Genomic DNA, 18,436 nt, shown 5'->3' with positions numbered 1-18,436 from the left:
CATTTTGTTTATGATGAAAGCATCATATTATTTTAAAATGCTCTAAAATTCAATTTAGGCAAATAGTCCAATAAGTAATCCAGGTTGATTTCTGTTTTAACAACCCAAACATTTACTTTAAAAGGGGGGAAAATATCCTATTTAGTTTTATTTACTTGTTTTTATCTAAAGTTGAACCAATACAGCCTTTTTTCGTTAAAGATTAAAACAAAATTAAAAATGCTTCCAGTGATCAGGATCTACTTCTAGGCTGGAAAATTGTGGATGATTTCTGGAGTAATTAACAATCATCTATTTTTTTGTGGAGGTATTTCAAACAGATTATGCAACAGTAATTAACAAATGATACTTAATACCAAAGAAATAAACTTTAGGCAGCCAATACGATATGATTTATTTATTTTTTAAAGTTCGTTCAGTAAGTCTCAGAAGTCATTAATAATGAATGGGTCTCATTTATCGACAATTCTAGATTACTCAAGAATACTGGCTTTATTTAGCCAATATGCCTTTGGATAAATGAAATCTTCTGCAGGCCTATCTTTTAAGCAACAATATTTTTGTAAGTGTACACAAGGGCACACAAACTTAAATTTTAGAAGGGTGAAAACTCAAAATTTCATTGAATGATAAAACATGAACATGTGCACATACATTTATCTAATGCAAAGGGACATTTGGAACATCATTTTAAAAAATGAAATTAAAAAAAAAAAAAAAAGCTACAGTGCGAAACTGTTTAAATTTGTCGAATCGTCAAACCAAATTTGCCTGAAAAGCAATTTTTTTGGGAGGCATAGTCAGTGCTGGATTTAGACTTAATGGGACCCTAAGCTATTTCAGGTATGGGGCCCCTTTTGAACAACGTTTCTCTCTGTGGTGTAAAAAGCAATTTTTTATTTTTTCCCCCTTTACTATGTTTGTCTCTTTCCCCTGATACATACATACAGCAGTACTTTTATTTATTTTTTTTTCTGATAATTTTTTAATGTGTTTTCCCTGATGTCCTTTTTGAATTGACCTTAAGAGGGGGAATGTTATCAAAAGAGTGACCGAGGACCCCCCTATTTAAGCTGAGTATAGAACATCTTGAATCTTAGGGCTCCGGGGGTTTCACCCCCAGAGAAAATTTTGAAATATAGATGTAAAATTCTGTATTTTGAAGCCTTATGAGATGTTGTTGGAACTACAAAAATATCAGGACAGAAATAAGCAAACAAAACTTTTTTAAAGTTGTATACTCTTTCGCAAATTAAGATAATGCACAGTAAAAAGTGTTTTTAGTTTGACAAATCGTCGACAGCAGTTGACAGAGAGAAAGAGTGAGGGAAGAGAAAAGACAATCCATTGTTACTTGCTCACATTGGCTTTCGGTACGATTAGATTTTAATCGCCCCTCCAACCCACCGACAAATACAACAATGATTTAAACATAAAATGATCGATAATAAAAATGATTTAAAAGAACTGGTGTACAGATTCAGAAAATAGGTAACAAGATAGTAATATACTGCCCATTCGAACTTTTCATAATGTATGCACTTGATAAGAAATAAAATTGAAGCCCACTTTGCTTCAGATTTTCAAAAACTTAACTAATTCTTTTCAAGGACTCTGGAACAATTAAAATTATTTAATGCACTTCATTTGTAATTTCCAGTTTCTTATAATTTAGTACTTGATTGTAATTTTTTACAGTCCTGTTCTAACTTTGTAAGAAACAGCTATTTTAAATTTTAAAGAAAAAAGAAACTATAGATTTCTCATGACAACAACTTTGCTTCAGTTGCGAGTGGGTCAGAAAATGTAAAGGAATAGAGGCAGTGTGTTTTTTCCCGTGATAAACAGATTGACAATATGCAGTCGAAGTAAGATAAAAGCAAGCAATGGAAATTTTTTTTCTAAATACTGCTTTTGTAACTATATAACAAGCAAGATATGAAACATGTGGGCAAAAAAAATTATAATATGTTTCAGAAATGTGAGTACCATGGTTTTTACATTTTTGGTGCAGGATGCAGCAAGGAGCTGAATTTGACATATATTGACATTCCTTCTCCCTATCCCCTCCCATTTGTGGTTTGTAGCCACACTTTTCCAAATTTCCAAGCAATAGAAAATGAAATTTATATCTTCATGTATTTTCTTCTTCAATGAATCATGTTAATTTCCAGGAGTTGGGGGTCCCTAACAAAGTGGGGGCCCTAAGCCATAGCTTGCTTAGCTTGTATGTAAATCCAGGCCTGTGCATAGTGACCCTCCCTCTGGGGCGGCTCTGAGGGTACGACTAATTTAATTCTACCTCCTTCATTTAAACTAACAAAATCAGAAAATTAAAAATTTTCTTTGCATGATAAAATTATTTTGCCACTCTTAAAACAGATGGCCAGCACATAATAATGTTTAATAGGGAAAAATAGAATAGAGATCCTATACATATATTACACATACAGTAGAATATCGTTATAACGCCAACCTGTATAATGGAATTCTCTATAAAATGCACAACTTTTCAGATTTAAACAGTAAGTTTTGCAGTTAAAAAAAAGCTCTCTGTTCTGCCTTGCAAACATAAAAGTTGTTAGGCAAATTAAATTTTGAAAGTTTTTCATCTTTCAATCTTAATTCAAAAGTTTTAAATAAAAATTAGAATTCACACTTAAAAAAATAATACCTGATCATTCTTGAAAACGCAGTTGCTATGCAACCATAAAGATAGGAGAACTACAGAATAATTCATTTTATTTTGCTTGTGAAACATACTTTTGAAATATTACATTGTGTAATTAGTGCTTTAATATAGACTGCAGCTAAAACTTATTCTGAAGTGGAAACACATAGATACATTTTGAATATATTAGTTTCAAAATTTGTGAAAAGACCTATATAATGCAAAAACCTGTAGAAGGCATAAGCTCTGGTTCCAAGGTGTGTGTTATAACAGTCTTCTAATGTATTTTACAATGGATGAACTAGACTATTTGAATGAACTCAAAATTTTATCACCTAACTCCCCCACCCCCCCCCCCCCCCCCCCCCCCCCCCCCCCCCCCCGCAAAACATGGAATTGAAACTAGGGTTGGTTGGCGGAAGTGGATCACTGGTGTAAGTGGGTCACCCATCTAAAACTAAAATATGGATATTGTTTTTATACTTTTTTACACCGATCATGTTATATTTCATTACAGTGATTGGTTTTACATATATTTGGGTTTTGTGGAATTCTTTTCTAGGTCACAGAACTTAGTCAAAAAAAAAATATATTTTTTTTGAGTTCAAGCAACATTTGTCAGAAAAGTGCTTCCAGGTTAGTTTTTATTATTTTTTTTATAATCATTAAAATTTCATGTATAGTTTAACTTAAGGGGAATATTGCAACAAGAATTTTTGCATAAAATATTATTAATAAGTATTTAAGAGGAGGGGTCCCTCTAACTCTAAATTTTTACTATAAGGGGTAACTGTGTCTCCTACTATTGGGTAAGTAGGTACCTCCACTATAGTGAGGATTTTAAAATCAAAAGAAACCCTGATGAAATATTTGTTTTTGTGAAAGACAAGACAAATATTATCACCTAGTAGGGATTGATAGTTTAGCTACAAAACTACTGTAGCTGGTGATTATGTATTTGTGAAACTTACATCAAAGAAAATCATAAACTATTATGTAGGACTAATGTTGGAAGTTGATGATACAAAATATAAATGGTACTGCTGAATTTGCAAGAGCAAATAGAAATAGTGACACTTTTTATTGGAATGTTGCAGATGATTTTGGAATTATTATTGAGGGTGAAGTGATAAGTTTTTCCTTAGTTAATTTTAAACTGATGCAGCCATTTAGTGATTCCAATTTCTTTTTCAACTGAAAATTTTGGCTAATTTACTAAAATTCTTGCAGTAAATTGAAATAAATGTAGATTGATCCACTTACCCCTTATTATGGGGTAAGTGGGACACCCATTTGATTTTTTAAAAAATATAGTAGAACCTCGATTATACGAGCATTGATTAACCAAGGTTCTTGTTAACCAAGCTGATAATGAAGTCAATTTTTCAAAAAATAATGTAAATTTAATAAAATAAAAAATTTTTAATTTGAAAATAAAAATATTTTCTGGAAATTTGTGTGTTTTTTAATGCATCTTTCAATATTTAACAAGGAATAGCTAAAAAAAAATTCAATTAACTTTTTAAGACATACTACAAGTTATTTTCCATTTTAGTGTTTTAACAGCAAAACATTACTTTTTATCTGTCCATCTTTTATGAATATTCAATCACATTTTGAACTAATACAACTTACGACCCTGACAAGTTTTTGTATAAAGTTTCTATTAACTGAGAATTCGGACATCCGAGGCTCTAGGTGTCCCAATTAGCTTGGATAATTGAGGTTCTACTGTACAATCGTTAACAATATTTAAAGCATTATTTTAGAAAATAATTTTTTTGTGTTTCAAAAACGAACTGGTCTCAAAAGGGGTCCCACTTACCCCAACCAACCCTATAAGTAAGTTATAGTACAAATTTAAAACATTGCATGTCCTGAGGGACATAAATATGACAGAGCAGTCAACATTTTTTTTTTACTTCTATAATTAGATTACAATTCTACATATTCAGTTAACTAAACCTGTATCCACTGGAATAAAAAAGAGTCAGGGATTAGTTTTAAGTGCAGACTTTAAAGTTTATGTATAAGTATGTTTATGTATTTAAGGATTGACAGAATATTAGACTTATTTTTGCATTTATGACTGTATTCTTATAGCTGAATTTTTTTCTATTGTTTACTGTACATCCGAAATTCTCAAACACTGATCTGGAGGACAAGCATCGGCCGGTGAAAAAAACCAACTCCTCTTAGGTTTTTATCTGTCTATGATAAAATCTTTTTTTTTTTTGGTGCATATAATCTAGACTACGAATTTATAAGGCATACTTGATGTGAAAACTCAAATTTTTAGTTAGATGACAGTAGCAGTAAGGTACTTTCAATTTCGTCGCTACTTTTTTAACATAAGTCACTGAATGTAGGATTCTTTTTTATTAAACTAAAAAGGCACAACACTAAAGGGTAAGACGTGGCAGAAAATATTGCTATATGATGCCTAACTACAATTTTATTCATTTACTTTTCCTCCGAACCCAAAGTGCATGCAAATCTTTTGTACCTGCTCCCAAATTTGTGCTTGTAAATTTTTACAGGTTGGGGTAGAAAAAGGAGAAAAAGAATAGCTTTCATATCCGTTGGCTGTCAAACTCCATGTGGGAACATAAGATCGTTTTTACTTCAGAAACGAAATGTGAGAAAAGAAAAAACCAATGAAAAATAATTATCTGTAGACTGTTAGGTTTTTACAAAGTGGCTGGTTAAGTATTTTATTTAGTCACTAAATTAACACTTTTAGTTGCAAATGGAGAGTGACTAGTTTCAGGTCTAAGGTATACTGTAACAAAAAAAAATATATATATATATTCCTTTGTTAAAGAAGATTTTCAAAGAAATTTGCATAAATTCTGAGACAAAAGTAATTTCCAGAAGTACAGGTAAAGAATATAATAAAGAAATGAGTAAGGAAAAAAAACCCCTCCCTTTTTGTTCAATAATAGGTTGCACAAAGAAGGAACATAAGAGTTAAAATCATATTTTCAAGTAATTGTACACATGTTTTAAAAGAAGTAGGACATTCTTCAGTTAATTGTTCAATTGAGAGAAATAGAGTTGAAAGGTTAATGTCACACTTGAGAGTAAACTTTCATTTACACAAAGAAAAGATCAATGTGTGTGTGTGTGTGATTACAACATTTATGAAAAATTCAAAATTTATCAGCAAAAATGATACAAAAACAAATTATAAAGTTAAAACCACAATTTTTGGAAAACCACAATTCTAAACACCAATTCAAATCATTTTTATAGTAATACATTGGAGAGAAATATATTATCTTAAACACAAGTTCCAAAAACTTAACATGGTTGAAAAAATTAAGAATACATAACATACTTGAGGTTCAACATCTAATATTGCCATTTTACCGTCAGCGTGCAACCTTCTAATTGTTTCGAGTTTTGTTCCATACATTGCTTCCTCATGTGTGCCATATTCAAGATATTCGTTCGCTGTAATATCAGCCATCATTTCATCATGCGATACAAAGAAATAATTTTTTCCGTTTTCTTCTCCTTTTCTCATTGGCCTTGTAGTGTCTGAAATTTAAATAAGGAACTTTAATGGACAAATTAATGTATAAAATGCGATTAGGCTGCAATTTAAAAAAAGAAAATGCTTGAAAATTTTAATTTATTTATGGGAAAAAGCATCCTGTCTTTGAGTTAACAGTCACTTCTGCACTTGGCTTAAAGACAAACCAAAGTTCAATTATCCTAATCTATGCCATAAAGATGCAAACAAAAATACATAAAAAATTATTAAGTGCACTTTTGATCTACAAAAAAGAGAACTTAATTAGGTGATGATTAGATGGACATAAGTAAAAATAACATACTTTTGAATGTTGTGAAGAAACCATTTATTACAAGATAAAATTTAAATACTGTTAAAAAATCATGATACCAGTTGAATACAGTATTTAAAGAAAAAAAAAAAATTTTTTTCTCAGAGAATCTAAAAAAATTATTTTTATTAATTTTTGTGAAGCATTTTCTCTACTTGATTTTCAACTTCATATTCCATGCTAATTTTGTATAAAGAAAATCAGTTAAATAGAAATAAAAAAGAAAATGTATAAGAATTTCTCAAAGCAGTTTGAAATTTAGCACTGACTATAAATTATAAAACAATAAAAAAAATTTCAATTTGAGAGAAAAAAAATTTTAATTTAGATTTTTTGCGCTGATAAAAAGCACACTTGTAATGAATCGGAGTGTGGTGAAAACATCAACTGAATTGATTATTTCAGAAAGGGCGTAAGTCCTACGGGAATCCATTGGACTTACACCCTTATTGAAATAATCAATTCAACTATAGTTCATGGGGTAAAGATCATTGAGTTTTCGAAATTTTGAAGTTCAAAGCTATAAACAGCAGGAACCAACAAAAATTTAATTACATAAGTGCAGTTATTTAAATAATTTTAGCACATAGAAAGGTCGGCAATGCATATACATTTATAAAACTAAACACTAAGTTCAAGTTTAGGACATAAAGTATACCTACGAGGTATGGGATAAGCATATTTATCAGAATGATGGCTGATCAGCGTATTTTTTATGTGCCTCCTACCAACACCATGAGCTCCTGAAATATAGAAGAAACAAATTATGATTTAAAACCTGTCAGATATGTACAATATAAATCAATTTTGCATTTTTTTTTATTTTTGACATTTAGAATTCTTTAATACTTTTTTGAATAAAAAAACATTCAAATGAAATATTTCCTAAAAAATTCAATTACTTTTCAGATGAGGCAAAATATTTATTTAAAACACAAAGCACAAAAATATGCTTGACTAAATTTTTGAGACATATTTCTGATTTCCAAAGTGTAAAATATGCTTGTACTGTTGACCATGGATTGTATGCAACTTGGCAATCAGCCAAGTTAAGACGATTCTATCTGAATGAATCTAGCAGGGGAGAAGGAAAAATAGAGATGGGATTTTGATGCACGCCTTTCATAATTTCCCTAAAGTCTTATTTATTTATTGTCTTCATTCAGGTGAAAATGAGTGGAAACAAAATGAGTTTCTATGGAAACAAAGAGAAAACAAAATGTTTTCATTTCGTTTCAAAATGTAAAAGCATAATGGTAAGCTCAAAACTATGTTGCAAGCAAAATAAATCAATTAATTATTGAGTGAGAATATAGAACAAATATAGTTTCGATTTAAAAATTATTGCAGTAAATAAATTGTCGGTTCTAAAAAACTGAGTCAAAATAATTAAGAGGCAACCCCACACATCTGTATCAGAGAAACTACCATCACTGAAAGGTAATAGACACATTCAATTCTGCTTGTAAACCCGATACTAGCCTTTCCATATAATCCACATGTTCAGACAGTAGTGGTTTTAAATATATCTTCAGTTACAGAAAAAATATCAATCATTCCCATTCCATTTCCAAAACCCTTTTCTCTGGGAGTTTTTTTAGGTGCACAAGCTTCTATTTTAGAACTAATACTATGCTCTATGCAAGGGTTTCAGAGGGTTAAAGATGCCTAACAAAGTTATAATCAGAAAAAGTATTGGCATTAAAAAAAATTAACATGCAATGGTTTCGAGAAGTTGGACCTCTAAATCACATGCCAAGGTAAAAAACAATTTTTAATTTTCTTAAATTGTAAAAGCGTGTCTGATTTCAATGCCTCATATTTCAAGGAAAAGATTCAGTAATAATAATAGTACAGAATTTTGGTGTTTTAAATAGCACTGAAATAGAATCATATTTTTGAGACTTTGGTCAATGCACTCAGACTAGGGATTCTCAGTCATTGTTCTGCGAAAAAATTTGACCCAGCAATTGGAGATTTTCACGATTTTGTGTAAAAAATATTCCCTCTTCAAAAAATATTAATACTAAAAGTAAATTTATTTTGTAATCATTTTTTCATAAGGTCAAAGATTCGTTTGTTATATAAGCATTACAAAACCTACTTATAACTATATTCAAATATTACAAGTCACATGATTTGGTTTGTGAGCACTAAAAAAGTTGCCAATGCCCAGTCTATCTGTATTATTAGTCTATGGGGCAGCGCTTCTTAAATTGTGTTCTGCGGAACCTTAAAGTTCCATGGCGGTTGGTACTATGGTTCCAATGTCATGATTGGCACTACTTTGCTGATAAAAAAGAACCCACCAAATGGTACATTCTTTTATTTACATATAATCGATTGTTTCCATGAATGCAGTCTAGACCATTCAGAAGAGATATAATGGAGGGAGTGAAGACTTCAACTCGTGAAATCCAAACCCCAAGTCAAGTGATAGATTTAAAAGCAAACCATTAGAAGAAATCATTTTTCTTTCCCATGTTTCGTGCAGAATGTGCCAACCATTCTTCATTGATGAGTCACATGACTTGGGGTGTTTGGATCAGCTTTTGCTAGGTCAATGGACTTGCTCCCTCCATTTATTCTTGCAAAAAAGGTATAGACACACATTACACAGCAAGGACATTTTGTTAAGATTTTTGAAACACACAAAACGAGTGTACACTTCTTAATTAAAAGTTGACTGTTGCATTAAATGTTCTGTTTTTTAAAAAGAGGGAAAAATGAAGATTTAGTTTTGAAAATTGCAAGTAAAAATAACTGAATTTTACCAAGCAGAACTAAAGTTTTTCTCCTAAATGCTGGAAGCTTAACAACTTCTTCATAAGTAACTACATCCAGTTGATCAAATACAGCATTGTGCTTCGCCAGGTATTTGTCTCGAAAGTGCTTCTTCTTTCGAGAAAATATTGAGCAATTTACTGGAATAAAAAGGGAGAAATGAGTTAAATATATATATATTAGACTCCCCCACAATAACAAATTAAACACATAAAAATAATTCAATTCATAATATTTGTGCTTTCAACTCAGTTTTACATACATAAAGTTGTAACAGATAAAACAGTATATAAAATTTTATCTTAAAATCCAATTAAGTTTGGTAGAAAAGTTGTGGAAAAAAAATATTGTAAAAAATTACATCAAGAATATTTAGATACTAATATTTCAAGCATATGAAATGCAAGAACAATCTTCATTTAAATGCAAAAGTTAACATCTGATCATTATTATCATTTTTATTATAAGTCTTGTGAAAAAAAGTAAATACACAATATAAATATTCCTTCTTTGAACTTGCAGATTTTTTACCTGAGACTAAACTCTACTCTTTAAAAGGTTTATGCAAAAAGGCCAAGAATTTTTCAGTAGAACTGATAAGGTATTCTCTTTGTTTTGGTTGCTGTTGTTGTTGACATGTCATAGTTGATAATCATTATGAAGATATGGGTTGACATTGCCTTGAGAAGTTGGACTTCTTTATTAACATACTAGTGGTACCCGCACGGCTTTGCCCGTAATAGAAAAATTAAAAGGTCTTTTGGTTTGCCTGTATATTTACAAATAATGTATGGTGAACTTTCTTGCCAATTGGCTTGTACCCATGCCACGGTTCCACATTATGATAATTTTGTATCTCGCCAATTGACTTGTGCCCATTTTACGGTTCCACGTTATGATAATTTCGTAATTTACTCGTCCATCTTATGATTATTTTGTTCTTTAAATTGGAATAGAAAAAGAACCACATTGAATCTTTAAAAAATTGCTTCGAGGTGCCCCCATGCTACAAATTAACTTTGTGCCAAATTTCATGAAAATCGACCGAAAGGTTTAGGCGCTATGCGCATCACAGACATCCAGACATCCTCCGAACATCCACACAGAGAGACTTTCAGCTTCATTATTAGTAAAGATAAGATTACGATTTATGGCACAAAGTGTGGAAATAGCAAGAATGGAATCCAGGGCTCTGGTAGGAATCGAATCTACGACCTCCGGCAATCTAAAGCAAAGTTTCTACCTAGAGTCAACGGAGGGCCCCTTTGTTTTGGCCTATCTTCATTGCAAAGTCATAGTTCTTGCACCTTTTAAAATAATTTGTTTACTTCTGATGCATTTAAAAAGGTCACTGATGCCACAAAATCATTTGCTCATATTCATTTTATCAAAAGATGTTGCTCTTTTTTCAAAAAATATAAGAAAAAAAGGGTCTATATTTCCTTATCAGTGATCCATTAAAAAAACGCTGTTTATATTTTGAAAGAGATACAAAAGTATCTTCTCATCCTATGCACATTATGTAACACAGGGGTTTTCAAACTTTTCCAACTCGCGGGACCCTTTGAATTATTAGAATTTCCTCATGGCATCCTAGTCCATTTTTATTTTCTTGAGATACGTGTGTTAACTTGCTGAATAAGGCTACCCTGAAGTTCAAAACTTTTGTAATTGAATTGCTCCAGCTTTTGCATATCCATCAGACGGCTCATACAAACCAAGAAAAAAATAAAACTATGTAAAAATTTAAGTTTTAACTATGTTTTTCAGCAGTTTCAGCAAGGAAAAGTGATTTTGCCTTATTGGGAACAACAGCCCTAACAAAAAAAAAAAAAAAAAAAAACTCTGGGCAAAGATTATTTCACATAGAATTCAAAGCAAATGCCAAAACGTACTATGAAAGTAAAAAAAATTGCAAGAGTCTTTAATATCAATAGGTAAACCACATTTGATAACTTCAAAAAACATTACCGAAAATTCTATGTTTATTTTCATGGTGGAGAAAAATCAATCGTCATATTCAAGGCAACTGATAATTTGTCATACTCTTTGTTTTGCCACTCATGCATATAATTCGTGCATACATGTGCAGCATATGCAGCATGTGATACTTTTGCCCGGTTATTAAAAACTGCTTGTTGATTACAATTTATCATCCTGGAGGCTTTCTGATGACGATGAAGCAAATTTTTACTATGTTAGACCAAAAAATGAGGGGATGGCCTTACTGTTCTGTATGACCTTATTTGGCAAACCTACCTAACATATTGATAACATGGGCACTTTACGTCATCCCTCGCCTCTTGCAACGGCACCTAGTTTTAAAACCCTAGATGTAACATATTAAGCTGAGTAATTTAATTTATTATTTGCAATAAATATTTTAATAAATTTAATGATAAGGTAATGGATTAGTGCTTATTTATCCTTGCTTGCCATACTTTTGCCACATTTTTTCTTTTTTATAAGTTTTTTTTTCCTCAATTCGTATTTTTAAGTGTTCTGGCAAATTTTTCAGACTATGTAAATTAGAGTACAGTTAAGGTTTTCAAGGAAATTTTAAAGGCCAGCAAAACAAAAAAGATGCTCATAAAAAAATAAGCATAATTGGGAGGTATGGGTAAACATGATACATAACTAAGTAGAACGTAAATTACATTACAAAAGGAGGCTGTTATAACACAATTTGGGGGTCAGAGGTTTTGTGCTTTAAAAATTTTGACATTATGCAAGCAGTTTCAAATTTATAAAATAATATTCAGAATACATCAATATATTTGCACATTAGAATAAGTTTAAACTGTTTAGCATATCAAAGCAAAAAATATGCAGTTTAATCAGAAGTAAGTGTTTTACATTGCACTTTTTCTAGCTTCATGGTTAGCAAAGGATTTGTTTTCAAAGACAATCTAGGACTACTTTTTTACAACTGTAAATATATTTTCCTAAAAGCCTTGAAATAAGATGGAAAGGTGAAAATCTGTTGCAAAAATAAATTTGCTATAGATGCTGTTATATTTGCATTTCAGAATATAGTTTTTTTTTTTTAACATCACAACTTACTGTTTATTTCTGAAAAAAAAAAGAAAAAAGTGAGACTTATAGAGAATTATGTCTCATAGATTGGCAGTTTAAAAGTATTCTGCTGCATGTTCATACATAAGCAAGTATTATAATTAATATTAATTCTGACCTACTTTAGCACTATAAAATAAATATTGATGTACTTCAGCTGTAAGTCTTGAAAATAAATATTTACATAAAAAACAAAACAGTTCATCAGACAAACCTTGATCGTTTTTAGAGCTCTCAATCGCTAAGCAAGCAGTTCTCCATTCTTGAAGTTCAGGCGAGGGTATAAGGCCAGCAGTTCCATCAGATCCTTCTTTTCTAGCCTGCCACCAATTATGGTCGTCTTTACTAATTATCTGAAGAATGTCCCCAGTGCGAAATTCGATTCCAGCTTGTGCACAAGGGATGAGCTCATCTTCATTTGGGTTGTAGTCAAACTGAGCTCGAACGTATATCTGTTAAGTAAACAATGGATTGTTAATAATGTAAAAACTATTAAATAATTTTAAAGGGTACTAAAAATTTGATATCTGTATGATAAGAGATGCATATATATATATATATATATATATATATATATATATATATATATATATATATATATATATATATATATATATATATATATATATATATATAGCAACCAGTTCGGCTGACTTTAACCTCACAGTATTTATAATCAAGTTTAAATATTGTGTTCTCTTTGTATAGGACCTCATCGACACTGGAAGGAATGAAGTAGAAACATTTTTGGTGTACCCAGTGTCAATGAGTCCTTACTTCTTTTTCTAATGGGAGCCTAGAAAGTGGGGACAATCTAGGAAAAACTCGGCTGACCTGAGTTCTAGGTAGCTTTGCTTTGATATTAATAACATTTGTGGTGCGAAAACACTATTGCATCAATTTTTATCATCATAGAAATATGATGGACAATGCTAAAAATGCCGATTCAAGTTCGTGACTTCAAAACATAGTTACAAAATAGGATAGAACATGGATTAAACAAAAAACAAGAACTAACTCTTTGCTGTTAAGAAATATTCTTTTGTTTTAATTATAACTCTATTAAAAGAAAATTTAATTTAAAAAAACAAAACTTTTAAAAAGCTGATCCAACAGCAATAAGAAAAAGAAAAAAATTCGATCAATGTTAATTACGAATTATCAAATACAAATAGGGCTATTAGAAACAGTTCAGAAAATAAACCAATTAAAAAAGGAAAAAGATTTCAAAAAAATAGTTACTTACTAGAATAGGAGGAGGATTAATCCTAAAATACTAGCAGCATAAAGAGAAAAACTATTTTGAAAAATAAATTCCACAATATAATTCGCATAAATTCAAATTTCATATTTTAAAAATAACAATCAAGCATTATAATCATAAATTGATTCTTCTAGCAACAATATAACTTGAAAGCTGTAGCCAAAAAAACCCCTGTTAGTGAGGGAAAAAAGGTACAGGAAATAAAGTTCTTATGATTAAGAGGATAATTAGAGCTAAGATCCATTAATTTTAAGCATTGTTAGAAATAAGCAGTTAGGCCCTTTTTAAGAACAAAAATTTCATTACAATCCTCCAATTTCCAATCCTACTTAAGAATCAAATGTAAAAATTCTGATTTGCATTGAACCTTTTCTTAGCCCCACTCATTGTTGCAATCACAACTCACATTTGATGTGGAAGAATAATAAGAAATATTAAAAAAAAAAAAAGACGTTTACAAAATACAGGTGCATGTTATGTCTATTTAATAATAGATCCTTTTTCGGGAAAAGTCTCATGAATCTTTCTAAATAGTACTTAGTCCTAACTTTGCTTTGAAGTTTGACTTATACCAACATAAATTTTGAAGCTTTGCAGTTAATTATGTGCATGTTCTTATAAGCAAAATTCATTTTAATAATACATATCTTACATTAATCTTAATGACTTATTAAATATTTATCACAGCAGTAAATGTTTGCTTATGTTGTAATTTAAATGCAGAAAGCATTCAAGAGTTTCAAAGAAAATTCCAATAATTTAGCAAGGTGGTTTCATGTTGGTAGTAAAGGAATGTATCACTGAACAAGAAAATACATGAAAACATCACTAACTTGATTTTATGAAACACAGTAACCTCCCGATTATCTGCAGGTAAGGGTGTGGGTTTTGGACTGTTCGAAACTGGTTTAGGACAGGACAGTGGTTTTTACCATTCAAAACTGTTCGAAAGTGTCTTAAACTGTCCAAAAGTATGCTGAAGCTATGGGGGTGTAATCTAATTAAAATGTGTTTACTGCTATATTTGTTGTGCGTAAACATAAATAATATTAATAAGGTTTAATTGATGAGTATTTGATAATATTTTTCTCAAATGTTTATTTAAAAAATATTTTACTAAAACAAAATTATTAATAGCTCTTTTTCACAAAAACTTCCTTATGTAACAGTTTGTAGAGTTATGAAAGGAAATTCACAACACTACCAAGACAACTTATTTCAGTTCCATTCATAGCTCAAAGGAATGCAATTAAATCTGCAATGTTTAGGAGCAAAAAAAAATTTTTTTTGCAATAAGTTTAATATGATGTTTTAACAAAAATTATTTCTCAAATCATAGATTAAAGAACAATTATTGATGATTTAATATTTGCACAAAAATTTTAAAACTTGTGCTATTTCTTTTTTTAGTTCATACTTTTAATTTTAGTACATTCTATAACTACAAAAATTGTAATTTATTGCATTATAAGTAAAAAATTGCACTATATTTTGAACACTTTCTTTTCATACATGTATAAATGTCGAAAAATTTGGTTGCTATTATGGGGAAAAAGAAACAACTCATGCATACAAATCTAAGTTTTTAAATGAAGAATTCAACTTATCCGTAACTAGATTTAAATCAGCTGTATAAATAAGTTACATATATATTTAACTTGACTGTTCACAAATATTCAAAAAAAAAAAAAAAAAACTTTGACACATTTTTTTCTGTTTTTAATATTTTTGCACAGGATAGTTTCTCAAAAAATAGTTTTGGATACTTTTGGACACAAGGGCTTTGAACAGGACAGTAAAAATCTTTCCAACCCTTCTTTCATTAGCACACATGTGTAAATATAGGGAAATTTGGTTACAATTATTAAAAAAAAAAAAAAAAAAATACAACTCCTGCACACAAATTGAAAATTTTAATCAAGAATTCAATTAGCTGCATAAACAAGTTGAATGTTCACATTGAATAAATATTTAATATAAAATATTACTTTGATACATTTTATTTTGTTTCTGATGTTTTCTCACAAAATACAATTTTTCTAAAAATATAAATTTGGACGCTTTCGAACAGTTTTGGCAGGGCGGTAAAAACCAGGGTTTTTACCACAGAGTCCAAAACCTTGCCAGCCCTGCTGCAAGTCTTATCACAACTTTAAAAAAAACTCATGATTGTATTATTGTTCATTGTTAGATTTTACATTTATTTTTTATATTCAATATTAGTAGATACAGTAAAACCTGTCTACTACGATACTGTTGAGACCTAAAAAAAGTATTGTTATAGACAGGTTATCGTTATGGACAGTTTGATTATTAATGCTGACATATTGCTCGCGAGACCACGGAAAATTTCGTTATAGACAGGTTTATTGTTATAGACAGTATTGTTATTCACAGGTTTCACTGTACAAAGTAGCAATGTTTTTAGTTATAATTTAAATGTATGCGAGAGTTCTATTAATATGTTTTAGCTATTGTATACAATAAATATTGTTATCTATTATTAAGATTATCGGCTGTTTTCGCTTAACCGGGGTTACCATGTCACCCTATTCCGGGGATAATTAGGAGTTTACACTACACTCTTAGCACTTACTTTACACATAATTAACATGCAAATTGTTTATTATCACTTAAAAATGGATTTGATTATTATTTTTAAAAAATACTCTCTTATTTTTCTTATCATTAAAGATTGTTCTGTTATTGCTTGCAGTTAGTTAAGAAGCCCCTTGGTGCAAGAAAATCCAGAAGACAACATCTATACCATCACAAGAGAATTAAAAAAACTATTTCCTGTTCATCCAACAGCTGTCTCCAAGTTCTCCCACGACTTTCTGGTTGTGTGCTGAGTTTTTTGCACTGATGAAGAGGCTCCATTGTAGCCTTGAAATAGCTATATGCTGTATTTTCGTGTTAATTTGCGCTTTATATAAGTTGGTTTTTCAATTTAATCACATATACAATGTGCCTGTCTTTATATTTAATTACTTTGAAGAATAAGTAAATATATTTTTATAAAGACATAGTGTTTTTGACAAAATGTGGTTTTAGTAAAAATAAGAAGAAAATATCCGCTTTTGTCAGATGTCTTTTCATCCATAATCTTACTTATTTTGCATTGAAAGATGGGTTCCTCTTACGAATGTGTGTCACAAAACATGTGTCTGCAGTAATCTGCAATTTTGTGCAATTATAAGGAGCTATTTCTTATTTTTACTTTTCAAGCACACAGGTATTAAAAAAAAAACTTTAAAACGTGGTTTTATGCTACATCACATGCTGAAATCAATTTCTGTTTTCTTTTCTCAAAAAAGAAAAAAAAGAATTAGCATAAAAAATGATACCAATGCAATTTGCTAAAAAAGTAAAATGGGCAAATTTTGTTCCATCTAGCCAAATTACTAACTCTGTCGACATTTGTTATTATGACCCTTGTCCTTCAAACAAAATAGGTTGCTATAGCTGTCTTCATAATGCGAAAATAGAAGCTATTTGCATGTCATGCTCAGTCATTTAAAAAAATACTGGAATGACATTTACAGGTTATGTTTCATTTAAAAAAATAATTCAGAATTAACGAGGTAATAAATAACTGCTGATACAAAATAATTATAAAAATAAATTAGTTTAATCCTCGTATTTAGATATTGTTGATGAGTTTTTTTTTCTCACTTATTCTAAACAAATCATTTTATAATTCTCTGCTGTTTGTGTACAGTTCTTATCAGTTCTTTGACCCTTTAATCTTTAAAATCACTAATTTTACCGGAAATATTTTGCTTTTAGAAATAACAATTTGAAAAATAGAATAGATAGTCCTGTGAATTCCAAGTAAGTTGATACTAAATTTTAGACAATATATTGGAATGAACAATAGTTTAAAAGCTTGAACAGATGATAAAATACAATTGCATCCATGGAATAGTAAACAGGACTTCAAGCATCTGTCCCTACAACAGAATAACTGCAGAAATGGGAGCAAGAGTGGATACAGATGGGGTGGGGGAGGGGGAGTCATGAAGAATGACCCTCCATTCCATGAAAAAAACCTATGGTTTTTAGTACGAAAAATTGTTGTAACTACTTGGTGGTCAATAAAAAGGATCAATTTGGCCATTAATAAACCCTGAATTGAAAAGGTTACCGAAATTGTTCATATTTTATTCATGAAATGTTAGAACACAATGTGAACTGAACGGATAACGTTGTCGATAGCTTGGGGGGGGGGGGTCATGACCCCTATGCCTCTCCTCTTGTATCTCCCCTTAATGGGAGGTCGTTTTAAAGAGTGTGTATAATGATTCTATAAAAAAATGGGATATGCAACTGCGGCAAAGTTTTGCATTTCTTTCAAATACAAACTTGAATTTCAAACATTCCTGTTGGAATTGAGGCATATAATTTACTCTATCCCTCAGCACTCATTTATGTATCACAAATTGCTACAGTATAAACTTTAGCAAGCACCAAAAACAAGTAAAAACATAGTGAAGAAGATGCTTTTTAATAATATTTTATATTAAACTCAAATGGAAAATAAAACAATTAACTCAAATACCTTCACAGTTTAGAATTTTTTAAAAACCATTAACAACCAATAGCTTCATGATAACTCGAGTTTCAGACAAAAATACAAATGAATCATTAAAATAACAAATAGAATAAGTTGATTTAATGTAGTATGTATTAAAATTACTTCTAACTTTCAAATTAGGTGCAACATTTTTAGGATGCAACAGGCTTGAGATCTTGAACATAGCATGCAATTTTCGAAAAAGTAGATGCTCA

General features: G+C 30.3%; 1 protein-coding gene across 1 annotated transcript in view; it reads right to left on the bottom strand.

The window, feature by feature from the left end:
* LOC129223244 (peripheral plasma membrane protein CASK-like) overlaps window positions 1-18,436 on the bottom strand; it is a 166,874-nt gene that overhangs the window by 3,798 nt on the left and 144,640 nt on the right. Inside the window, exons 7-10 of the mRNA XM_054857809.1 lie at window positions 12,596-12,833; window positions 9,297-9,446; window positions 7,185-7,265; window positions 6,012-6,214 (exon numbers count right to left, since the gene is read on the bottom strand). Coding sequence (XP_054713784.1) covers window positions 6,012-6,214; window positions 7,185-7,265; window positions 9,297-9,446; window positions 12,596-12,833 — 672 coding nt within the window. The remainder of the gene's footprint in view (window positions 1-6,011; window positions 6,215-7,184; window positions 7,266-9,296; window positions 9,447-12,595; window positions 12,834-18,436) is intronic.

Source organism: Uloborus diversus, chromosome 5 (genome assembly GCF_026930045.1).
Source record: "Uloborus diversus isolate 005 chromosome 5, Udiv.v.3.1, whole genome shotgun sequence".
NCBI lineage: Eukaryota > Metazoa > Arthropoda > Arachnida > Araneae > Uloboridae > Uloborus > Uloborus diversus.
This window is presented reverse-complemented; position numbering and strand designations above follow the sequence as displayed.